At 38.3% G+C, this 25,862-nt stretch overlaps 4 protein-coding genes and 1 pseudogene across 4 annotated transcripts; 4 read left to right on the top strand and 1 right to left on the bottom strand.

Annotated features, from left to right (window-relative positions):
• The first annotated feature begins 6,424 nt into the window (after window positions 1-6,424).
• Window positions 6,425-7,426, top strand: LOC128509593 (histone H1-like). Its single transcript, XM_053481381.1, has one exon. The coding sequence runs from the start codon at window positions 6,425-6,427 to the stop codon at window positions 7,052-7,054; it is 630 nt and encodes a 209-aa protein (XP_053337356.1). The 3' UTR covers window positions 7,055-7,426.
• Window positions 7,427-7,749: 323 nt separating this feature from the next.
• LOC128509595 (histone H2A-like) lies at window positions 7,750-8,136 on the top strand. The gene has a single exon (XM_053481382.1). It carries the CDS (start codon window positions 7,750-7,752, stop codon window positions 8,134-8,136), a length of 387 nt encoding a protein of 128 aa, XP_053337357.1.
• A 1,159-nt stretch (window positions 8,137-9,295) lies between these two features.
• On the top strand, window positions 9,296-15,961 carry LOC128509594 (histone H3-like; annotated as a pseudogene).
• Window positions 15,962-16,101: 140 nt separating this feature from the next.
• LOC128509094 (histone H2B-like) lies at window positions 16,102-17,152 on the top strand. The gene is made up of 2 exons (XM_053480661.1): window positions 16,102-16,133; window positions 16,648-17,152. Exons 1-2 carry the CDS (start codon window positions 16,102-16,104, stop codon window positions 17,078-17,080), a joined length of 465 nt encoding a protein of 154 aa, XP_053336636.1. The 3' UTR covers window positions 17,081-17,152.
• Window positions 17,153-24,714: 7,562 nt separating this feature from the next.
• On the bottom strand, window positions 24,715-25,766 carry LOC128509093 (histone H2B-like). The gene is made up of 2 exons (XM_053480660.1): window positions 25,735-25,766; window positions 24,715-25,212 (listed from the first exon to the last, which is right to left on the bottom strand). The coding sequence occupies exons 1-2, from the start codon at window positions 25,764-25,766 to the stop codon at window positions 24,780-24,782; spliced, it is 465 nt and encodes a 154-aa protein (XP_053336635.1). The 3' UTR covers window positions 24,715-24,779.
• Between the last annotated feature and the right edge of the window lie 96 nt (window positions 25,767-25,862).

The following is a 25,862-nucleotide window of genomic DNA, read 5'->3' as shown; positions in this document are numbered from 1 at the left end:
TTGCAAACTAGCATTTTCTCACAATTTCAGTCCTCACAAGACTTGTATTTGGAATAACCGTTTTATTTTACACCGCAATAAGTCTTTATTTTATGAAAATTGGTTTAAATATAATATTATTTCTTTACTGGATATGATGGATAACCATGGTGACATTCTCAGCTATAATGACTTCTGTCGGAAACATGGATTTGTATGTCATCCTAAAGAGTTTTATACAGTTGTAAATGCCATCCCTAAAAGTATGGTATTATTTCTCAAAGGAATTCTGTCTCACTATTCTGTGACATTCTCTTTTCCATCTCTGTGCTTGGGTTCTTATTCTATTAGAGATCAAAAATGTACCAACTTGTTGTTAAGAAGTGTTTTTATTAATAGACTTTCCCCAAATCGATTTAGACGTCACCATATTTTTAAGGAATTTGATTCTACAGATTTAAAAGAGATAAGAATAAGTTACCTCTCTTTTCCAATTTTCCCAAAAGTAAAAGAGCTTCAATTTAAAATAATGAATGATATATATCCATCAAAAGAATTCCTTAGGTCACACTCTAAAAAATAAAACTGTGCTGTACTCAATTTTTTGGGTGAAACATTTTTACACTTAAAAATATTGAGTAAATATAAAAAAATATAAAAATCATGTAAAATATACTTCATGAATTGAGTACATGTCAGTAAAAAAATTAAGTAGACCTGAATAACTATATTTAGTACAATGATGTACAAAATTGAGTAAATGTAATGAAAATTAGAAGTTAATGAAAAGTGAAAATGAGTAAAATAATTGAGTAGATATAATTGAAATGGAAGGTAGAAGATACTTAAAATTATACTATTATTTAATAAACAAATGTGCTACATTTACTAAATATTTTAACTGAATAAAAGAAACAATACACACATTTTCATTTTAATTAAACATTTATTTGCCAAATATGACAAGACATGAAGTCTAAACTCAACCTGGTTTACTTTGCAAATGACATGTAACAAGATCATAAACAAAGAGCTGAATTTATCTTATTAGTAAACAGTTGTAGAAACAATACTCCTGCCACAAGTATTATACAGTTAACATGTGGAAAGTAGACTTTTGTATTAGAATCTAATGAGTCACATTTTACATCTGAAAGATTGCACACCTTCACACTTCAGTTTCCTGCAAACTGTGGGATCCATAGAAATGTGTGTGCAGACCTTCTCAGGTCTTAAAGAAGCAATGACAGTCTAAATGAAGACAGGACACTAAATATCCATGACCAACAGTACCATGCTTCACTCGGTAATGATCGAAATTCCTTTTGATGATACGACAAATGTGCAGAGCTTACACCGCCATCCCATAATGCTGGCACCTAAAAAAGAAACAATAGTATACAAGTGAGTACAAGTGTGACTGTTACTGTAAAGTCTACCAGACTGGTAAAATAGTACTTCTGTTTAAATACATACTTTTTGGACTAATAGTCTATTTCTATCTTTGATTCAATGGTTACACATTTAATACTTCTGTAACATTTTAAAAAGTTGACATTTACCTCCTGTTTTATCTCTATTCAACTTCTCTTCATTAGTGGTGTTGGTGCTGTGAAAGAGATATAGAAAATACATAACATGTTTCACACAAACACACACACACACACACACACAAAATCAATCAGTTTTAGGTTCTTTTACTTACATATCAGAACATACAGTACATAATGTTTCACTTCAATATTTTAATTTCATATTACTTTCTCCCAATTGTAATTCTGAGAGAAATGTTGTATTTTCACTAAATCTTTATATTTCATAGCTTTAGTTACTAGTACAGTACTTAGCACATTTATTTTATAACATCTGCTGCTGCGTGCTCAGTGTTTAATCATGTTAAAAATACTTATATACAGTAACGGATAAAACACTGCCAGAACCCGGACACTGCACCTCATTTCTGCTGTTTAAACCGGATTTGGTCCGCGTTTCCTCCTTAGAGTGTCGGAGTGAAACGAGCAGACTCGCGGTTCAGTGTGTGAGGTGGACCGGTACACATGCGGTAATTATTTGAACACGCTAGTTTTATATCCTCTCCACAATGGCGGTAGGCTGCGCAAAATCACCGCATTTGGCGGGAGAAATTCAAATATTGCGGCACAACCGCCGCCGGTTACACCGAGAAACCCGGACATGCACGCGCTGCTGCTCGGTGTTAAATCTCTCCTTTTACACCAGAGTTTAAGTGTCTGTATTAACGCCGCTTTAGCTGAGCAGTTTGGTGGTTGGAACAAACAAGCTAAATCACACTGAACCCCAGGACTGGCCTGTTGCTAGCTATCGTTAGCTCTGGAGCTCGGCTGTGACAGGATTTAGAACAGTAACACACACCCTATAAAGTTGTGTGTGCAGGCAGACAGAGTCATTATTACAGTAACTTGTGTTAGCTGTTTACTCACCAGGATTTGTAAGGAATGTTCCAGAGTGTTCCAGGTGCTTCATGTCCATTCTCACATCCACACAGCCTTCTTGTCTCTGATGTTACACCAGACTTCCCATGAGCACTTGCACAGGGCAATTTACTCAATTATTCAGTTTTTGTTGTTAAAAATAAAGAATATTGAGTTGGAATAATTTATATTATGCAGTTCTTGAAACTAATCAGTACAATTACTCCATTAACAGATATTTTGATTTAAATGTATCAAAAAATATTAAGTGCATGTTAAAAATATAATTCAGTTAGTCAAATACTGATTTTTACTAGTGAAGTAAACTTAAATTATAGTGTAAATTTAAGACAAAATTAATAATTGTTTTTTTAGGCATTTATTTTGATTTGTCTAACTCAAACAATCATGTATGTGACTTTTAGAGATTTTATTAAGGTAACATAACTTTTTTATAACTGTGAAATTTACAAGGCCACAGAATCATTTTTTAGAGTGCAATATTTAATATTGAAGAAAATTCTTGTCAATTTTGTGAAAGTAATATTGAAACTACTGAGCACATTTTCTTCAACTGTATTCATTCAAAGCTGTTTTGGTCTCATTTAGAAAATAGAATGTCCTGTGTCAATATTCAGATTAACCTTATAAATTATAAACAAATTAAGTTTGGAGTGTTTAAAAAAGATTGTACACAACACTTTTTGGTTAACAACCTTCTTTGTTGTGGTAAATTTTTTATTCACAAATGTAGGTTTTTGAAAACTCCACCTTCCTTTCCTCATTTCATAAATGATCTTAAAATTATTACCTCATCTTTGTGCACCCTTTCGAGTAATAAGGCTCTTACACTAGCTAATTTTTTTACTGAGTTTAATGATTTATAATATTTTACAACCCCTTTGCAAAGTCATGTAAATGTATTTTATTTATTTATTTTCATTATTTATTTATTTATTTTTTTTTATCTTGATTTTGTAACCCAATTCGGTAACTACTATGTATATATCTTACAGTTGTGTCTGTCTTATGTACTTGTACTACTTTATTTTGGTTCATTTAAAGCCTGTTTGATTTGTAAAAAATAAAAAATAAAAAAAATAAAAAATGACTTGTAAGACATGGGAAATGCAAATGGACTTTTCTTTTTTATTTGAAATTTGGCAGTCAGTGTGCGTTCACGAAGGCAAAACAGCAAACGGTAATGCAAAGTTTGCAATTGCATTTGAGTTATGGCACACTTGCAAATGCAATTTCTTTTGAATACTGTCCGGGATATCGCTCCATACCGCAGTTTACCCCTATCGCTCAATTTCTCCCTTATTGGTCGGAGACTGTGAGTGACGTCACTCCCCATACAATCCCGCCCCACAGTATAGACCCACCCCTGACGCTGATTGACAGGTTTCCGTGTAACGTGTTGGAAATGCAATTGAAAATGGATTAGAGATTGCGTTTGAGTTTTGGGGGCTTGACGCGCGACGCAGAGAAAGTAAAAAAGGAAATGTGGTCATTGATTTTGCTATTTAAATATGACATGGCAAATGCAAATGGACTTTTAATGGATTTCATTTGAAATTTGGCAGTCAGTGTGCGCTCGCAAAGTCGAAAAAGCAAATGGTAATGCAAAGTTTGCAATTGCATTTAAATTATGTCCACATATGAGAACGCAAGTGCAAATGCAAATTGTAATTCCTTTTGAATATCGTCCGGGATATCACTCCATACCTTAGGTTGTTTAGCTTTAAGTTGATATTTTTTTATTTTCTACTTGAAACTAAAATTTTATGTTTGTTCAGGAGCTGATATTTTTGCTGCTCACTCTGCTGACTCTCTCTCTCTCTCTCTCTCTCTCTCTCTCTCACACACACACACACACACACACACACACAAACACTTTCTGTCAGGTTAAATGTCTCTTTTTCTATCCTTATGGAACACAGTCTGAATCTCAAGTCAACAGTTTGTATCTGCTCTCTTTCCTACCGAGACAACATGAAGCACCTTGAAGCTTCTTGAGACGTAAAGCAACCATATTCAAAATACTTCGTTGCACTTGCACTGTTACATATATATAATCCTCTCAATAATATGATTATATAACCCTATAGGTCGAATATACAATGTGTGCAATACAGCCTCTGGAAATGTGCAATACACTATGTATAGTTTATGTCTAATTTCCTGCATAATATATATAATAAATCGCCAAAATCCCCATTCAAATTCTATGGGGCAACTTTGGGGACCTCTCTTGCCCCGGGGGTAAAACTTATACCCTTGGGCATGGTATCTTCTGACAAAGGCTGCAAACCTCTTCAAAGGTGGTAAATGTGGCGTCTCTACAAAATTCACTCTCTGCGCTACAATCCGTCAAAGTTGGTCTCAATGTTAAGTCAATGGGATTTTTTACCCCTTAGAAAAGTCATAGCACCCCATTCCCGTATAAGCCGCACGATTTGACACCTCACTCAGGGGTCTACGACAAACGGTGCGGGACTAGTCACTCCGAACTTTCATACGGAAGAAGAAGAATAATAAGAAAAATAATAATAAGCCTGCAAGAGAACAATAGTGATGCTTTGCAAGCACCACTAATTAGGCCGCTCGTGGCTTAGCGGTTAGCATTTTATTCTTGCACTTACAGGGTCTAACAAATAAGCAAAACCTCCCCCCACACCTGACACACACACACACAAACACACACACACACTCTCTCTCTCAAAACCTTTCTCCCTAAGCTGTGCTTTACACAGGCCAAAACAAGCTCTGTTTCATAACACAAATCGAGTCTCCATCCTAACATAGCAATATAAACTAACTGAGGCAAAAGACGCTTTCACAGTACCTTTGACCTTGACTCAGAGAGTGAACCTAAGGTAAAAAGAAAAAAAACAAAAAAACAAAAACAAAGGGGAAATAAAGATCCCACAGTTTAAATAAAACAAAAATTATGCACGGACGTAAGTTACTTAAGTCGCCAGCTTACAAGAGTGTACAGAGCAATTATTATCATCATAGAGGAGAAAGAAAAACCCTAGAGGTGAATATTTATGGGACATACATTGACCAACCATGTATAAAATATATGATACATATTTGGCAAAAAATTAAATGTTAGGTTTTCAGGATGATCTACAAGATGGAGTGCAATACTGTATTGACAAAACTGTTAATGGAGAAGAGTAACAGTGACATTTAAACACAAATTAAAGAAAGATTTTGGGATAAACAATGGGACATTTTGGCATAAAATAAAAACCTTAGCAAAATAGATATCATAACTGTGATCATTCTGCCTGTCAATGAAATAGGGAGCAGTGATCAGGGCATCAGTTTAAATCTTTTTTAGTTTTTTCCCCATCATTATAGCGTAATTACATCTAAATATCTCTTTATGTTTATTCAGCGGTATGTTGATATCACGTCCCATGTTGCTTAATGCACTGTATAGTATTGACTCTCCCTCGGTTACTAAATGACCAAAACAAGCTCCGTTTCATATCCTACACACAGCGCTCGGCCAGTGCTCACACATCGAGCTCACTGACAGGACTCGCCTTCAGTTCGGACCAGAGTTCTTACAGCGGTGCGACCTGTTTTTGTCCGGTTTTTACACACGACGCGCACGAAATGCGCAGTCCGCTGGCTCGAGCTGCAGGCGCGCGGCGCACGTTTATGGCTACTGCGCGAGAGAGCGGCTGTCTAACTGACCGTGTCGGGCCTCGGAAGAAAGAGGAAAGGGCTTTCTCACTAAACGTGTGCTTGAACGCTTGAGATCTGCAGTCAGGACTCGGATATTCGCAGAGAAATGTCCGGAGAAAACACACTCGCTATCGTGTGACGGAAGCGCAGTCATTCAGCGGCTGCCTGGTTGAGTCTACACCGCTCTCATGTGTGCTTTAAGATCAGAGGGGAGGGAGGTTTCAGTGTTTTACTGCGCGCTCAGGGTTACACTCGTTTATTCTTCTTAGATCCCTGAGAGAGAGAGAGAGATGGCAGAAGTGGCTCCCGCGCCCGCCGCCGCGCCGGCCAAAGCGCCCAAGAAGAAAGCAGCTTCGCTGCCAAAGAGAGCCGGGCCTAGCGTCGGCGAGCTGATCGTCAAAGCGGTTTCCGCGTCCAAGGAAAGGAATGGCGTGTCTCTCGCTGCCGTGAAGAAAGCTCTGGCTGCCGGTGGATACGACGTGGAGAAGAACAAGTCCCGCGTCAAGCTCGCCGTCAACAATCTGGTGAAAAAAGCGGTCTTGGTTCAGACCAAAGGCACCGGCGCGTCTGGCTCTTTCAAGCTGAACAAGAAGCAGACCGAAGCTAAAAAACCCGCGTCCAAAGCGAAGAAGCCGGCCGCCAAAAAGCCCGCGGCGGCGAAGAAGCCCAAGAAGGTAGCGGCCAAGAAACCCGCCGCCGCCGCCAAGAAGTCTCCTAAGAAGGCAAAGAAACCCGCCGCTGCCGCCAAGAAAGTCACCAAGAGCCCCAAGAAGGCGAAAAAGTTGGCGACCCCCAAAAAGGCAGCGAAGAGCCCCAAGAAGGCGAAGACAGTTAAGCCCAAGACTGCCAAGCCCAAAGCATCCAAGGCTGCCAAGCCTAAAGCGCCCAGGGCAAAAAAGGCAGCTCCTAAAAAGAAGTAAACATGTTAAGTTTATTTCTTTCATATTCCCCCTAAACGGCTCTTTTAAGAGCCACCCACGTTGTCATTTAATGAGCAATAATCCACTTTTTTTTGTCAAACTACATGAATAGAATAACCACATAATTAATACTATAAGATTCTAAGGAATCCTGTTATTTTAAGACTTTTCTGAAGTATACACTTTAGTTATGTAAAAGTATATGGAAATGCATGCATGTAAACCGGAGGTATAACAGGCTTTTAATAATGCGTGTGAAAAAGCAAAGGACTGTAAACAAAACATTAGGAGATTCGGTTGTGTGGGACACACTCTCCTTGTAGATGTGGGCTCTGAAATATAACAATTGTTGATTTTCGCTTGCAAGTTTGACATTTTTTTTTTCCAAACCTTTGTTCTCTGAATGAAATGATCGTTGTGGATGTTGTTGTGTATTGTGACTGTCATTGTAATCACCAATGTCTTTTCTCAATGAAAAAAAAAATATATTTTAAAAAGCATCGAAACTATTTCTGCTATCTTGTGATGAGACAGGGGGCGGGGTTGGAGAGAATTCGACGGCGTGTTAGTGATTGGCGGGTTTGTCACAAAGATTGTAGCCAATGAGGATGCAGCAGTTTAGACTATATTAGAGAGCGTTAGAGAATGCTTGCCTACATTTTCGGTTCTCTTTGAACACGTTGTCGTAGTGAATCATGTCAGGAAGAGGTAAGACCGGTGGAAAGGCTCGTGCTAAGGCCAAGACTCGCTCATCCAGAGCCGGACTGCAGTTCCCCGTGGGCCGAGTCCACAGGCTTCTCCGTAAAGGGAACTACGCTGAGCGCGTTGGTGCCGGCGCTCCGGTCTACTTGGCCGCTGTGCTGGAGTATCTGACTGCTGAGATCCTGGAGTTGGCTGGTAACGCCGCCCGCGACAATAAGAAGACCCGTATCATCCCCCGGCACCTGCAGTTGGCCGTGCGTAACGATGAGGAGCTGAACAAATTGCTCGGCGGAGTGACCATCGCTCAGGGTGGTGTGCTGCCTAACATCCAGGCTGTGCTTCTGCCCAAGAAGACCGAGAAGCCGGCCAAGGCCAAGTAATTTCACCCACTGCTGCGTTTCAGTATCCAAAGGCTCTTTTAAGAGCCACCCACTTCCCCCTTAAAAGTGCCTTTTTCTGATCAGTTCAGAAGCACTATATTTATTTGTCACAGTCATACACAGTACGATATGCAGTGAAATGCTTGGACAACTGCTCGTGACCTAAGAATATGAAATAAATATGAAAAGTAAAATAGAGGGTAAGATTAACTAGGGAAGAATAAAATAAAAAAATACAAATAAAAGTTAAAAAAATAAAAACTGTACACAAAAATACACAATTTAGAAAAAAGATAAAATATGCGGAGAATGCAAAAATACACAGAAAATATATGAAGAATAACTACTAGCATCAGTAATTCTACAATATAATTTCAGTCAATTGAATCGTTTTAGTTAAATATATGAATGTTTTTATCTTTCAAGTCTATTTTAGTTGAGCGGGAATAGAGTGGAACCAATGTTCTCCAGTCAGGGCTTAATTGTGTGCCACACTATATACTTGTCCATGTGAGAGTTGTGTTCGGCAGACAGTAATATTTTGAGCTACAGTGTTGTGCAGAAATGTTTTTCTGGAGACTTTTATGGAATGAATACATGTAAAGATTTAGTTCTTTATTTCCCTTCGAGTTCTTCCGACCAGTGAGGTATGTGATGTTTTACTTTATGTTTAAAGTTACCGAATGCTAGCGGTCCTTACACAAGAGGAATCTGATGGTCAGCAACGACAAAAGGCCTCATGGGGCTTTTAGAATGAGAATAAAATGTGCATGAAATTCGCTACCATGTTTTAACGTTGCATTATAAATGTGATTATTTTGAGATGTATATGTACAAAACAATGTATAACCTTGTAAATAAAATTCGTACATTTTGATTTAAAACGCAAGCAGCGCGCTCGGTTTTGCATAAAGATAATGAGGGAGTTTCAAACCGAGTCGGTGGGAGGGTTAGGGTTAGCAGCTAGGCCCTAGTTAGCAGTAACCCCTAGTTAGCAGCCAATAAAAGAGGAGCCTCGTCACGTTACGGAGTGACGTAACGCGTTGGGACCAATGACAGGCGGCGCTTTCAAGACGCCCAATCAGCGCAGCCAAGCGTTAGGCTGTAAATAGACCGCGTTACTCATGTCATTCATTCTGTTTTACTTTGAAGAAGCACAAGCAGCTTGTAAGCGATGGCAAGAACCAAGCAGACCGCGCGTAAATCCACCGGCGGTAAGGCGCCTAGGAAGCAGCTCGCCACTAAAGCTGCCCGTAAGAGCGCGCCGGCTACCGGCGGAGTGAAGAAGCCTCACCGTTACAGGCCCGGCACTGTGGCTCTGAGGGAGATTCGCCGTTATCAGAAGTCTACCGAACTGCTCATCCGTAAGCTGCCGTTCCAGCGTCTGGTGAGAGAAATCGCTCAGGACTTTAAGACCGACCTGCGCTTTCAGAGCTCGGCTGTCATGGCCCTGCAGGAGGCGAGCGAGGCCTATCTGGTCGGTCTGTTCGAAGACACCAACCTGTGCGCTATTCACGCCAAGAGAGTGACCATCATGCCCAAGGACATTCAGCTGGCCCGCCGTATTCGCGGAGAGCGCGCTTAAGCATTAAACTCCTTCTAATCTACACAAAGGCTCTTTTAAGAGCCACCTCATTATTTCAGAAAAGTCAGCATGTTTCCATATTTTTAATAGGGTTGCGTTTTTCACATTTTTGTACACAAACTGACTGCAGTAAAAAGCTTTCACAATACATTATGTATCTATGATAATTGCCATTTAAAAAGTTTTATAAAGTGATAAAAGGTTCCGGAAGTCAAGTTTATAATAAGCGATTATTAAGACTTAATGCTTGTGTATAGATTCATTTGGTGGTCTGGTATTACACAATTTAAATGAAGTCTTATGTTTTCTTAAAAACATAACATAAAAGCAAGTATGCGTTTCATATCACGCCTTGTTTTGTGTGTTTTGTTATAAACCTTCTCAGTGAAATATAAAAGTGTAGCATCACATTAAGTGATTTTGACACTGACTTGTCACTCTTATGTTAACGGGTCGGTTTTGACCCGTGTCTTTAATCAGCCATATTACCCTCAAACAGATATTTCTCGTCCAATTTCTTTCCTTACCTCTTGGTTACTTTGTTACACTTCCTTGTCCATTAAAATAATGTTTTAAATGTTTTTGCTGTGCCCTCATGAGCTTTTACTTTAACAGCATACCTCACGTTTCCAATAAAAAAAAAATTAAATGAACCTCAAGAGAATTATTTAAATAAATAAAAGGTTGTTATGGTATCTGACTATTACTGAGGGGTATTGGAACACATTAGTGATGGGTCGTTCATGAACGTTTTGTTCTTTTTGATTTAATCTTTAATATGACTCAGATTTAACATACTTGTTCATGACCCAGATAAAACCATGGATATTCTGAAAAAGTTGGACACTGTATTCAAACCAGGAATCATTGAAGAAGCCATGGGCTTGACTTTAACTCCTGCTGTGCGTTCCCTCATCTCATCAGCAAGAAAACAGACAATCGGTAAAGACTATTGCAGTAACTTTCCGTACACTATTACTTTATTATATGGGATAAGATTTTAGTATTTTTTAGACTTATGTAGCAACAAATTTACATGATGGGTCATTAATTCATCTTTGTTATTGTCAGAATGGGATAGTGACCTGGCCACTCTGCTTTTGCTCATTCATCTCTTTCCACCTCAACCGGGAGGCAAGAGAGCTGGCAAAATCAGTGCTGCTGATCGCCTTGTGTATCATGTGTGTAAACTGTTTTTGTAGATTCCATGTTCTTATAGGCTTAATTGATTAATGTAATGCCTGTTTATCTGGTTTCTTTATAGTCTTGTAACAGCATTGATGAACATGTTCAGCAAAGAGAAGGACGGCAGCCATCCCTCCTTGCTGTAGGGAGAAGCCAAGACCAGATTGACAACTTTTACGTAGTCCTTGACAAAAATCTCATGCCTGGTGGGGTGGTTTCCTCAGTGCATTCGACGAGCTTTTCAAAGCTCACTTCGTTTTTTAATTTAACATATGACAATGCACTCATGAACTTCTACACCTTCATTCAAACATCCATCTACAAAATTGATGTAGGCAAGACGAGAGAGTCCCAAAGAGTAAAAGAGCTTCGCGCTAAACTACTGAATGACTAATATTTGTAAAGCAGCTGAGAATGCCATCTTGTTCTAAATGCAAAGCATTATATGCATCTAGTCGGTCACTAATTTCACATTAAGGTTCGAGCATGCCTTTTATCCCACTGTAAAATTTAAGTTAATTTGTGGACAAGAAACATGTATGAAACAATTTAGCACTTATTCTGGATTTAGAAAACATTTAGACACTAGTCATCCATCCCAGTACATCTGTGAAAGCACTGTGAATGAAAATAGACCTTTATCTTTTAAAGACAATACATCAGAGACACAATGTACTTTAAGTGATGAGTCTGTATTAGATACTAAGAATCTTGAAAACAGTGGGTCTAGTTTTTCACCAGGTTATGTAAAAAGCATATGTGCAGATATTGTTGCAAAACTACAAGGAAGTGGTGCTTCCACTAATGTAGTATCATCACTTGTTTGTGATTTAGAGGAATTGGTAAACGAGATACACTCTAAGATTCAGCACAGAGTTTTCTGCTTTTCCTGTGATTCTTTAAAGTCAGAAATAGAACACTGTTTAAATGATTTTGAAAACCCATTTGCTTCTTTCAATACAGAGTCTAAAAGAAATAGATACTTTATTGAAAAATAGGGAATTGTTGAACCCGTTGAAATAGTTTTAGGTGTTAGGTATGATAGTAGATGGGACAAAGGAACGGCTACTTATTGCCAGCAGGCGTCGCATCGATTCCAAATTTATACAAAGACTTCAGGGATGGAAGTTATTGTAAAACCCACCCACTGTTCTCTCGATGCACAGATTATTTACAAATTCAGCTTTATTATGTTTTGGCTCAAAACATGGAATTCACAAAGTAGAATGTCTGTATTTTGTTTTGCGAAATTTACCCCCACAGTTTAATTCGTCAGTACTTAACATTCATTCTCGATTGATTCTCGAGCCCTTGCTTTTGGGCCTTAAAACTCTTGACAGTGAAGGAGTGCATTTGCCTAGATCATCTGAAATAACATATGGAACAATATGTCAAATTACAGGCAATAATTTGGGACTTACCTTGAGAACTTGAGAATACCATTCTTGGCTTTACAGAGTCCTTCAGTAGCCACTATTTTTGTCGATTGTGTTTGATAAGTTAATGCTCAAGATGTATTTTGCGAGGATGATCACAGGGTCATAATGCAGGATGAACAAAGTTTCCAAATGCATTGTGAAACTCTTCAATCAGACCCACAGCTTAACAATGTTTATGGGGTCAAAAGAAATTCAACATTAACCACTTTACAGTTTTTTCATGTGTGCAACAATTTTTCCTTTGACATCATGCATGATGTCCTTGAAGGAGTGGCTCAATATGAGCTCAAGTTGTTGTTTGTCTATTTGACTGAACATTGTCTTTCAAAGCAAGAGCTTCTTTTACGTATCAATTCATATGACAATTCTTACATGGAATGTAAAAATCGTCCTAAAGTAAACCACACTGGAAACAGTTTGGGTTTGAATTTAATTTAAACTCTATGCCTTGTACGGAACAGCCCCTTACTGTTTGGGGATGTTGTTCCATTTTCAAATCAAAACTGGAACTCGCTGCTTCTTTTGTTACAAACGATGAACATTATTTTTTCACCAAGCATTACTTATGGAATGACTGCAGTACTTAAGCACTTAATTCATGAACACCATCAACTTTTTAAAATATTGTACCCAGACCGAAATTTAATACCCAAACATAATTTCATGAAACATTACCCATCATGCATTAGGAAAATTTTTCCTCTTTTGCACACTTGGAGTATAAAAAATGCTTGAAGCAAAGCATAAGGATTTCAAAAACTCTAGCCAAAACTATTCTATCATTGGGACACATCATTGGGTATCATTGGGACACATTGACGTTCCAACACAAAGAATATGGTACAATGTCTTTGTTTTGAAGAGTCTGGTGTTGTTGATGAACTGGTTATGTCTCTTTTAATTCCACAGAATGAAAATGTCTGTTGCACTAATTGGGTTAAAATTGATGGTGCAGAACATCGAATCGGTCTTATTTTTGTAATGAGATTCAGCACGAGCTTCCAGTCTTTTCCACACAAATTTTGTTGATGCATGATAGCATGTATTTTCTGGTGAATACTCTGGTAACACTTTCTTTCAATGAGCATTACCATGCCTTTACTCTATGTGATGGAGAAGAGAAAGAAACTGTCATTGAGTTGCAAAGTTTACGTTTTTATAAACCGTTCAATTTTCAGTGTTCATATGGACCAGATGACAGCATGTACAGTATGTGGTGCTTCTCCACTGTTCGATTTAGACTTTTATACTGGATTAGTCTGTGTGTAATTACAGGCAGTAAGTTATTTTTAGGTTATCAGTTTAAGTTGTATTTAGTCAAATGCAACATTTTGTGTTCTGTGGACAGTTGCATAATAATTCTGCTGTGATGAGGCTTGTTTTAAAAGCCCAGATTATTATTTTTTTTGCTCAATAAAAAAAGTAAAATGCGTCTAGATTTGATTTATTACGCTTAACACGAGACAAATTTACCTTCTTTTTTTTTTTTTGGTCCAGAAACGTTACTAAAATGTCACCTTATTGGACTTAAAATTTTCATTCCATTGGATGCAGGCCCAAATGTCAACACTGTTCTGAGTTTGCATTCATCCTTCATATGTATGATGAACCCATAATCAGTGTTAAATCGGCACCATTCAGGGTTTTTTATTCACTCTTTGTAGATATGAATCAAACTTGTATGGTGTTGAAACAACACTAATTAGAGTTAAGTATTTACTCTCCTGACTAACCGTTTCACCTTTAGTAAGAGTTAAAACAACACTATTGAGAGTTTTTTTCCTTAACACTAACAGAGTAGATTGAACAACACTGAGATAGAGTTAAATTCCTTACACTGCAATAGGAGTTAAATTAACACTGGCTAGAGACTGCAAAATTGTTAATTTTAACACTTACAGAGTTTATTCACCACTGGTGAATAGTGTATAGAGCTATTTAGCTGTCCTGATAGTTAAAGATTTAATCATAGACTGTAAGCTAATGCGTTGGTAGAGTTGAGTTTGCTAAACAACCGATTTGCACGAACAGAAGTTATTAGCAAATCGCATATGTGTCAAAAACAATTGTCTTGTATTTTACATGTGATCTACGGAGAAGTTTAATGTACAGTAAACTTTAAAATGAAACTTGGCGGACGCGAGCTGAGCGGCGCGTTGTGACAAATGGCAATACAACCCACAATCTGTGTGAATAAATAATTGTGCTATCTGAATTATAAATACAAGGTTCCTAATTAGAACACTTAAAGCCTCGTATGTCATATTTACGAACCTGAAATGATTGATACCCGAGCCCTGAGATGGGTCGGCTTTAATTTAAAATGTGACGGAGAAAGCCCTCTTAATTCTATTAAAATCTGTTTAAAAACAGTGTCAGCAGAGATTTGTCACTGTTGTGATGTCATTATACATCATGTTCTTAATATTTTGTTATTAGCTATGTAAATTATTAGCCAGAAAAAAATTATTAACGTTTAATAGTTTTTAACTTTTTTTAAGAAATGTTCTACAAAAATTCCATACATTAATGATTTTTCGTCTATATTTCTAGTCAATCCAAATGAATTCATCTTGTGCCATATCTCAGCTGAGTGGTGACAGTCTATTAGTAAGTGTTCAATCGACTCATTATCAGAACAGTTTTTAACAGGACATGTTTCGAACGTAACATTACAATTCAATTTGGCAACACAGCGTACAGCTAGATGACCAACACTGATGAGCCACAACACATCCCTCATGGTCTCACTGATGTTCTTTGTTTGCAATTTTTTATGTGCTCTAGACTTTCATTTGTCATGAGATTTTTTTCCGGCGATGCTGTACAGGTTAAGCAGTATAGAGAACGAATGACTGAATGATAACTTCCCCTGGACTAGGTTGAAAGTGTACACAGATGTTTGTGTTGATCAGATGAACAGGAGCCTTAGCTGCAGTGCTGCTCTAGGTGCCCTAAAGTTATAGTGGACTTGGAAAAGGCACCTAAAGACCACTGATATGCTCCCTGTAATCCCTGCTTTGTTTCTGTGGTCTATATCAGTGTTTACCCTTACACTAATGATGTATGATTAATTGGGCATAAAATATAATCGCTCATTTTATATATTTTTATGGGGGGAAAAAAGTGCTTCTCCTTGTACCATCATTACCGTAGAAAGGTATTAAAAATATTATATTACTTGACGTTTGGTATTAGTCCCGCCCCCTCGCCTGGTCTCAAGTAGGTCCTCTGTAGACGAATAAACACGTGATAGCTGCACCGTGAATATCATTCAGCGGTTTAATTCCGTGAAAGCAGCACGATGTCAGGAAGAGGCAAAGGCGGGAAAGGACTCGGGAAGGGAGGCGCAAAGCGTCACCGTAAAGTTCTCCGCGATAACATCCAGGGAATCACCAAGCCCGCTATTCGCCGTCTGGCGCGCCGTGGCGGAGTGAAGCGTATTTCCGGTCTGATCTACGAGGAGACTCGCGGTGTACTCAAGGTGTTTTTGGAGAATGTCATCCGCGACGCCGTCACTTACACCGAGCATGCTAAGAGAAAGACCGTCACCGCCATGGATGTGGTGTACGCGCTGAAACGCCAGGGCCGCACTCTGTATGGCTTCGGCGGTTAAACACGCTAACGACGCAAACACAACGGCTCTTTTAAGAGCCACCCACATCTCCAGCAAAAGAGTTTTTATTTCCGTATGTGTGTAAAAGTGAAGTATTTAACATGTTTAAAAGCCTCATGATATTTATATAAAACGTCTCTATGCAGCGGACGAGCGAATTTGATGTTTATCAGTTAGATATTTACAGTAAATCGGTTAACATTGTTAGTTGGAAGACGATGTGTTGGAGTCTTCAGCTTGTAGGAATAATTAGAAAACCGTTTTAAAAGCCTTCGAATGCATTTAAAACACCAAAAGACAAAGTATTTAAAGTTTAAATGGTACACACTCTACTTATAAATGTGGACTCTTAACGATACAAAGTGGATTTTTTTTAAATAGTTAAACGATAACGTTTATATACAAATTATATTTACATGGCTTTTCTGATGGTTGAACACGTAATCTACTTACTTTCTGGATGCAATTATTGTAAATATCCTTATTTACTTATTTATTGTAAAAACAATAAATTAACCCGCGACTCTAAAACGGCGGGAAGGGACACGAAGCGAAGCGGAGGGGGGAGGAGTAACAGGAAGAGACTGGTGTGGTAGGAGGTCCCTCACGTGTAGAGGTTTTAAATATAGACCAATCAAAATCCGTTCTTGGCTTGTGCTTAATTAAAATGTGACCTGTACATAAAGGGCCCTCGAGGCAGAGCAGTTCATTCTTCTCTTAGTCTCATCGAGAAATAACAGCACCATGCCTGAGCCTGCCAAGACCGCCCCCAAGAAGGGCTCGAAGAAAGCCGTGACCAAGACCGCCGGCAAAGGAGGCAAGAAGCGCAGAAAGTCCAGGAAGGAGAGCTACGCCATCTACGTGTACAAAGTCCTGAAGCAGGTTCACCCCGACACCGGCATTTCGTCCAAGGCGATGGGGATCATGAATTCGTTCGTCAACGACATCTTCGAGCGCATTGCAGGTGAGTCCTCTCGTCTGGCTCACTACAACAAACGCTCCACCATCACTTCCAGGGAGATCCAGACCGCCGTGCGCCTGTTGCTGCCCGGTGAGTTGGCCAAGCACGCCGTGTCCGAGGGCACCAAGGCCGTGACTAAATACACCAGCTCCAAGTAAAGCGCGTCACCGCCGCCTTCATCAACACAACGGCTCTTTTAAGAGCCACCCATGTTGTCCCTCAAAGAGTGATCTCCCCCCCTTCCCCGGCCACTGAACGTGTGTGTGGTAGAAAAGTTATCACTCGTTTCAAACTTTCTTTATGATAACACGTTCAAAGCGGTTTCATAGCAGCTTTTAGTGAAGAAAATATTTTGTAGTTTCACTTTTCAATCAAAATTGGTTCATAATGAAAAGGGAGACATTCATAATTGTTCTCATAATCAAATGAAAAAGGAGTGACATTTCCATTTTTCAATTGTGTGCACATATTTATAAACCAAAATAAAAAAATGTCAGACACTCTTAAAATTAGACTTGATTTTCTTTTCTCGTTTATCTTTGAATAAAGAAAGTTCTACAGTTTGAAATGAGAAAAAAAAAAAAAAAAACAGCTGGATTTTCGTTCCCTAAAACCGGAAGCATCTCTCCTTCTGTTGTTAGTGGCAACGTGTCGTCTTCTTGGCGCTACTACATTCACCTGGATGACACAAAACATGAACCACTACATAGTTTTTAGGAATAATAAGAGTGTCATTTAGGGACGGGGACATGCCGGCTGAAAACTTAAGTTGAATATTTCAGGTAAGAAACGTTTGTTTTTTTAAACGTAACTTTAATATTTACCATGTCATTTTAATTAACGTCAGTTACCGCCAACAAAATGTTACCCGTTAACTTAAATTTTGCTGCTAATTCCAAGTTATCCTTAGCTAGGGTGCAAACTTTAATTTGACAGCTTCGTTCACATTTGGTAATTAATGGTAGTCTTTATGTAACTTTAAGTACATGGGCATGGCTAGACCTTCTTTATTGGAGCACATGCCCCAGTCAAATCCCCAACCTGAAATTTAACAAGCTCCTGTATTTAGCAGTGGATTAATTTAGGTTGATAACAGGAATACGTTTTTTTTAAAGGTACGATGTCTACGAGACGCAGTTTAATCACGGTGCCTCTAACCATGTATCAGCCCTAATCAACTATCGGGATTGCTGGAAATGAACAATGCCGATGATCTTATTTCGACTCAAGCCATCTTCACTCATGTAATTGAACATCAGAACATGTTTTAGTTCATACAGCACATTAGAACATTTCAAATATTCGACAGACGTTCTAGAGAAAAATAAATAGTTGTAACATGAGTTCTCGGGTGGGTGGGCGCTCTGTGCACCAGTATAGCGCTATGTCTAGAACCGCCCCAGGTTAAGAATGTAACGTGTATATTTGAGTTCTCATAAGGTGATAAGTTATTTACTTTCGTAATAAATGTTACATCTGCACAATATTATGTCATTTAGGTGAGTAAAATGACTCAATGCTTTTTTTCTTACTTTCTCAACCAGATTTCAGCTAACACTGTTTATCTCACTGATGATTCAAATGTGGCCCTGTTCCCTGGAGGAGTCTCTGCTGTTTTCAGTACATTAGACCTTACACCTAAGGGTCACTATGAGGTCCATGGCGAACACATGGATTCAAGCCCAGTAGGCTCTACCAGCCAGCGCTTTGCATTTATTCGTACACCAGCAGCGGCTTTTGCTGGTTCTGCTTCACAGCGGGGTTACTGGCCCCTCCACGGCCACCAAAACATTTCAGAGGTAGGAGTATTGTTCTTTTCAATGTTTTTGTAATTTAGTTAATAGAAAAAACTAAAACAGGCCATAAATAATCTCTAGGCCAACACATGGATAGCTAATGTGAATAGTTAGAAAGAATAACAAAACCTCCCAATAATTGTTAAATCATGTTTTGTCTTTCAGATCAGTTTACCTTGCTGAGGTGGTTGGTGGGAGGTTGATTCCCAGTAGAATGGTGGTGGTTTGTATCTGGAGGGTGAAGCGTCCCTTCAGGGAATAATAGGATGCCAGGATTGCCATTGGCAAGTACAACCCTATAATTTTGACAGATGCCCAGGGCAATGCCATTTTGGAGTCAGAAGGTACAACAGGCGAGTCACAGAAACCTTTATTTAAATAAATAAAAAAATATTACATAGGTTGTTACAAAAAGATGGTGTAACACCTGTGACATACTGTAAGCCTTGTTTTAGGCATTTGCTTGTAAACAGTTCACCTTTTTTTAATTGTCAGTACATACATCTTCATTTCATTCTTAGGGTCACAATACTGGAAACAAAATGCTCGAAAAAGTCTTGCTGTACCAGAACAAGACTTTAATAGCCTCCAGGGAAACAAAGAGGAAGAGATTGAGGTTTGCATTCAAACATTCATGTTTTGTTGTAGCAGCCGTAAAGAGGATGATACAGCTGGCTTGGGAGAAGTCAGTGACAAAATAGAAGAGTTGGTGATGGCATCTCAAAATCTGCCAGCTATTACAGCAGCAATCAAAGAGCTCACTGATCTTTCCGTTACCCAGAGAGTCTTTCTCTCTGCCCCAGGATACAGACCATCAAGGAAACATTTTGCAGTGTGGTTTGTAGAAGTGTGTACAAAAGTGGGATACTATAGCCCTCTCCAAATAGTGCAGCTCTACTTGAAACAACACTTCTCGAAGTGTTACTGGTTCTGCGGCAGATAATCGATGGTATCCACTTACTAGATTGATAGTCATGGTGATGCTGCATGTGATGGCGGGATTCCAATTGGTTTTGCTATGAAGAAAAAACATAATTGTAAGTAGAGTTGAGCCAGTAATATGCAGTGGAAAAAGGACTTATTTTTTCTTCACTACTGCCTACCCCCTGCTCAATGCATTTTAGTGGGGTTTTTTTGCTCTATCACACATTTCTTTTCAGGGAATGCTGTTAGTTACCTGATCACTTGAACCAGGTGTGTTGGGAGCAGGGAAAATATGAAAATGTGCAGGACAGGAAATCCTCAAGGACCAAGGGTGGAAACCACTGCTTTAATCCATCTAAGCAGATTTAAATTATTTCCTACATTTGTAAAATCATTCAATTAATAACTTTATTTATTGAATTCATGACAAATTAAATCTTTCAACAGTGGGGTTCTTTATTTATCAGTTTCAGTTTAGAGACTCATTGTTGCACATTTGAATTTTGTTTAGTTGAATCAAGTGAAAATTTATCCTTTTAGTACACATTTTGTATTTCTTGTCTTTTTTTTATCAATACTCTTTGGAGTACAATGCTGTGAAGAAGTATTTGTCCCAATTTTTGAAAAGGTGAGTTTAATTTCACTTGCCACATCCAATGGGGAAATGGGGCAAATACTTTTTACAGCACTGTATATATTATTCATGGACAACTGACCAGCAAAGACGTGTATATATATATATATATATATATATATATATATATATATATATATATATATATATATATATATATAAACTTATGCCACGCTTGTAAGACCAATGTGACACAGCCTACAAGTCAGGTTGGACACACAGTATCTTACAAGGCTGTCCTCCATATAAATCTTCTCTTGGTCCATCAGCTGGAGAAGGGCTGTTTTCAAGGGAAAGTTGACACGATTGTTGATCTCAGGCCAAAGCCGTTCAGATGTGTAGTTCTGATTAAAAAAAATAAACACGGTCTGAATTATTTACAAGTATAGATTTGAGAGAATTTCAGTTTCTTTTGTTAGTAGTACAGAAATATTACCCTTGTAGATGAAGTCTGTAGATAAGGCAGTCTTTCCTGATTGAATAGATGGTGTGAGGGCCAGTGAGGGCCAGGGGTAGCTCAGTTGTTAAGGCATTGGACTACGGAAGATCCCAGGTCAAACCCCACAACCACCAGGTTGCCACTAGCAGCAGTTAACCCTCAGATGTGTAATGAAATATTGTAAATGTCTGCCAAGTGCCTAAATTTAACTGAAAGTAGGGATTTTTTTTATATTACCAGTAGTAAAAGGCTATCTGCAAACTGACATCTTGCTCTATATACTGTAAATAAAATTGGACTTATAAAAGTTAAAATAACAATATAAAAATCTTCTGGTATTTCTGGTATCAGGTTTTTCAGTAAAGTGCTGTTTACTGTTTAAACATCTCACATAATGTGGACTCATTATATATTAGAAATGTCTGGTTTATAGTGACTCAACAAGTTGCACTTTCATTAGCCACAATATTAAAATACTACTTATAATCTGGACTGTACTGAATGACACGTACTGTATCAGTTTATCAGCATTTCTACAGTGTAGCCTATTATTGGCATGTTTTCGTCATTGAAGGTTATAAGCACGTCATGTACCACTGACTATTACAGGCCTTACGTATGAAATCAACACATTTGATCAAACATATCTAAAGGAAGACGAGCAAGATAACTTACTTGGCGTCTTGCTTCATGATACGGCCGATGCACCTTTTTTAAAACTGACCAAATTTGTCCTTCTGCAGCATGTGTTGACCCCACCAGTAAATAAATAAATAAATAATAAGTCACTTTCAGTACAAAATGTTAAACTTGAAGACACTGTGCTAATATCATTAATTACTTGGAACAGTATAAAAACTGAAACAACAGTCGCAACACAAGCGTGCGCGCACACATTTTCAACAAACATGTCTTACCTCGTTTACAGCCTTTGCCACCTCTAAAGTGTGTGTCAGACAGGCGACAACAGCCTGGGACATTCTCAGCACAAAATTTTCTAATGTTTCTTGCGGAAAACCCTCTGGCTTCTCCGAATTCCAGTGACAAGTGTTTAGACAAAAATTTAGATGACAAACCTTGTCTTGCCATTTCTAAAATTATGTCTAAATAAAGTTCTAAAGCCATGACTTTTCACTACCAGCCGGACTGGTGTTAGCTGCACGAGCCTGCGGGGGAGACGCCAGGTGATGCACACCTCTTCCACTTCCAGCTTTTTACTAATTAAATAACGATTTGTTTCTGGTTTTTGTTTTCTTGCATTATTCCTTTCTGATGCACAAAAGGAAAAATGGACAATTTTCCATTATTGTTTTATTTTAATTACAAGTTAAATAAGAGTGTATTTTCCTTTTTTTTTGTTTTCTTCTTTAAATGATAATTTCAAATACCAAAATATACACAGACCCTTAACATTGTATTTTTCTTTTTTATTTCTTTGGCTTACGGTATGCTTGCTTGTCACATTTGTCAGCTGTTGGATAACTATATTCTGTTTGAGGGAAAGAAGAGGATTATCCACAGGAAGACATGATTGCTGATATCATTTTATGTATAAAATCTGTGTAGTAACGATGGTGGGATGATGCCTCATTTAGGTGTCGAGGTTTTCCAGCCGAAAATCTCACCAAAAGGTTCATTTCATGAAGCTTCATTTAAGAGCTCATTGTACTGCCATCTAGTGGACAAATGTCTAACTGACGCTCATATTGCAAAGCAGCACAGTTACAGAATAGTGGACTTATTTAATAGTGTTCATTATTGACGACTGTCAGTTATTTATACACACGCACACTATATATAAAAAAATGACAGTCTGTATGTTTTAATTGTCTGAGTATTGTTAGGCCAATTTGTTTTAATTGGAAAAACTTTAGAAAATCACTTTAACAAACTACATCAATGGGAGACTTAACTTTTTGAGTCGATGGAAAGTTGTCAACCTCAGAGAAGTTATATTAAAGTAATATTGTTTTAAATTACAGCTACTTTACCTACAACCAATACTACTTGCATATTTGAATTACAAGTTGAGTTACCTTAAGATTTGGACTGGGGACATGTTACAAGTTGACATCGGCATGGAGTAAATTTTAAAAAGCTGTGCAAATTGTTACTTGTTATTGTAATAATTGTTACTAATTTTTACGTTGTGGCGGCCTCTTTTTTGTCACAATTTAGTGGAGCCTGTGCTGACCCTTTCCCTGAGACTAATTCCCTTAAATTTTATGTAGGCCTAAAACCAATTGCCAGAAACCTAAGAATAACTCTGTTGTCAAGGCTAGCTTTTCTAAAATTTTAATTCCTGGTCTGGGTTAAGAACGCTTTAATGCATTATTCAAACCTAGAAAAGAAATAAACCTCAAAATAAAATGAAAGCATTTACAATTTCAATCCAGCATCTTCCCTGATGGCATGGCCATATTCCAGGAATCATTTTCCTACATCAAGTGTGTGTGTGAGAGAGAGAGGGAGAAAAAGTGAGTGAGCTTGTAAATTTTTGAAATATATGTGGTCAAACATTATATAAATACATGATTATCCTGTAAACTTTTCACTGCAGTCAATGTGTACGAAAATGCGTACAACCCCAACACTATAAAAACATGCCGAGCAGAGACTCCTCCAGGGAACAGGGCCACATTTGAATCATCAGTGAGATAAACAGTGTTAGCTGAAATCTGGTTGAGAAAGTAGGAAAAAAAGCATTGAGTCATTTTACTCACCTAAATGACATAATATTGTGCAGATGTAACATTTATAACGAAAGTAAATAACTTATCACCTTATGAGAACTCAAATATACACGTTACATTCTTAACCTGGGGCGGTTCTAGACATAGCGCTATACTGGTGCACAGAGCGCCCACCCACCCGAGAACTCATGTTACAACTATTTATTTTTCTCTAGAACGTCTGTCGAATATTTGAAATGTTCTAATGTGCTGTATGAACTAAAACATGTTCTGATGTTCAATTACATGAGTGAAGATGGCTTGAGTCGAAATAAGATCATCGGCATTGTTCATTTCCAGCAATCCCGATAGTTGATTAGGGCTGATACATGGTTAGAGGCACCGTGATTAAACTGCGTCTCGTAGACATCGTACCTTTAAAAAAACGTATTCCTGTTATCAACCTAAATTAATCCACTGCTAAATACAGGAGCTTGTTAAATTTCAGGTTGGGGATTTGACTGGGGCATGTGCTCCAATAAAGAAGGTCTAGCCATGCCCATGTACTTAAAGTTACATAAAGACTACCATTAATTACCAAATGTGAACGAAGCTGTCAAATTAAAGTTGCACCCTAGCTAAGGATAACTTGGAATTAGCAGCAAAATTTAAGTTAACGGGTAACATTTTGTTGGCGGTAACTGACGTTAATTAAAATGACATGGTAAATATTAAAGTTACGTTTAAAAAAACAAACGTTTCTTACCTGAAATATTCAACTTAAGTTTTCAGCCGGCATGTCCCCGCCCCTAAATGACACTCTTATTATTCCTAAAAACTATGTAGTGGTTCATGTTTTGTGTCATCCAGGTGAATGTAGTAGCGCCAAGAAGACGACACGTTGCCACTAACAACAGAAGGAGAGATTCTTCCGGTTTTAGGGAACGAAAATCCAGCTGTTTTTTTTTTTTTCATTTCAAACTGTAGAACTTTCTTTATTCAAAGATAAACGAGAAAAGAAAATCAATTCTAATTTTAAAAGAGTGTCTGAAATTTTTTTATTTTGGTTTATAAATATGTGCACAGAATTGAAAAATGGAAATGTCACTCCTTTTTCATTTGATTATGAGAACAATTATGAATGTCTCCCTTTTCATTATGAACCAATTTTGATTGAAAAGTGAAACTACAAAATATTTTCTTCACTAAAAGCTGCTATGAAACCGCTTTGAACGTGTTATCATAAAGAAAGCTTGAAACGAGTGACAACTTTTCTACCACACGCACGTTCAGTGGCCGGGGAGGGGGGGGGGGGGGAGATCACTCTTTGAGGGACAACATGGGTGGCTCTTAAAAGAGCCGTTGTGTTGATGAAGGCGGCGTTGACGCGCTTTACTTGGAGCTGGTGTATTTAGTCACGGCCTTGGTGCCCTCGGACACGGCGTGCTTGGCCAACTCACCGGGCAGCAACAGGCGCACGGCGGTCTGGATCTCCCTGGAAGTGATGGTGGAGCGTTTGTTGTAGTGAGCCAGACGAGAGGACTCACCTGCAATGCGCTCGAAGATGTCGTTGACGAACGAATTCATGATCCCCATCGCCTTGGACGAAATGCCGGTGTCGGGGTGAACCTGCTTCAGGACTTTGTACACGTAGATGGCGTAGCTCTCCTTCCTGGACTTTCTGCGCTTCTTGCCTCCTTTGCCGGCGGTCTTGGTCACGGCTTTCTTCGAGCCCTTCTTGGGGGCGGTCTTGGCAGGCTCAGGCATGGTGCTGTTATTTCTCGATGAAACTAAGAGAAGAATGAACAGCTCTGCCTCGAGGGCCCTTTATGTACAGGTCACATTTTAATTAAGCACAAGCCAAGAACGGATTTTGATTGGTCTATATTTAAAACCTCTACACGTGAGGGACCTCCTACCACACCAGTCTCTTCCTGTTACTCCTCCCCCCTCCGCTTCGCTTCCCTTCCCGCCGTTTTAGAGTCGCGGGTTAATTTATTGTTTTTACAATAAATAAGTAAATAAGGATATTTACAATAATTGCATCCAGAAAGTAAGTAGATTACGTGTTCAACCATCAGAAAAGCCATGTAAATATAATTTGTATATAAACGTTATCGTTTAACTATTAAAAAAAAAAAAATCCACTTTGTATCGTTAACGTTTAAAAGAGTCCACATTTATAAGTAGAGTGTGTACCATTTAAACTTTAAATACTTTGTCTTTTGGTGTTTTAAATGCATTCGAAGGCTTTTAAAACGGCTTTCTAATTATTCCTACAAGCTGAAGACTCCAACACATCGTCTTCCAACTAACAATGTTAACCGATTTGCTGTAAATATCTAACTGATAAACATCAAATTCGCTCGTCCGCTGCATAGAGACGTTTTATATAAATATCATGAGGCTTTTAAACATCTTAAATACTTCACTTTTACACACATACGGAAATAAAAAGTCTTTTGCCGGAGATGT

The sequence above is a fragment of the Clarias gariepinus genome, chromosome 21, assembly GCF_024256425.1.
Source record: "Clarias gariepinus isolate MV-2021 ecotype Netherlands chromosome 21, CGAR_prim_01v2, whole genome shotgun sequence".
Taxonomy (NCBI): Eukaryota; Metazoa; Chordata; class Actinopteri; order Siluriformes; family Clariidae; genus Clarias; species Clarias gariepinus.
This window is presented reverse-complemented; position numbering and strand designations above follow the sequence as displayed.

Coding starts and splice junctions, on each gene's coding strand:
- LOC128509593 (XM_053481381.1), top strand. CDS start 6,425: ATGGCAGAAGTGGCTCCCGCGCCCGCCGCCGCGCCGGCCAAAGCGCCC.
- LOC128509595 (XM_053481382.1), top strand. CDS start 7,750: ATGTCAGGAAGAGGTAAGACCGGTGGAAAGGCTCGTGCTAAGGCCAAG.
- LOC128509094 (XM_053480661.1), top strand. CDS start 16,102: ATGCAGCGGACGAGCGAATTTGATGTTTATCA. Junction 16,134..16,647: donor AGCGAATTTGATGTTTATCA/GTTAGATATTTA, acceptor CTGTACATAAAG/GGCCCTCGAGGCAGAGCAGT.
- LOC128509093 (XM_053480660.1), bottom strand. CDS start 25,766: ATGCAGCGGACGAGCGAATTTGATGTTTATCA. Junction 25,213..25,734: donor AGCGAATTTGATGTTTATCA/GTTAGATATTTA, acceptor CTGTACATAAAG/GGCCCTCGAGGCAGAGCTGT.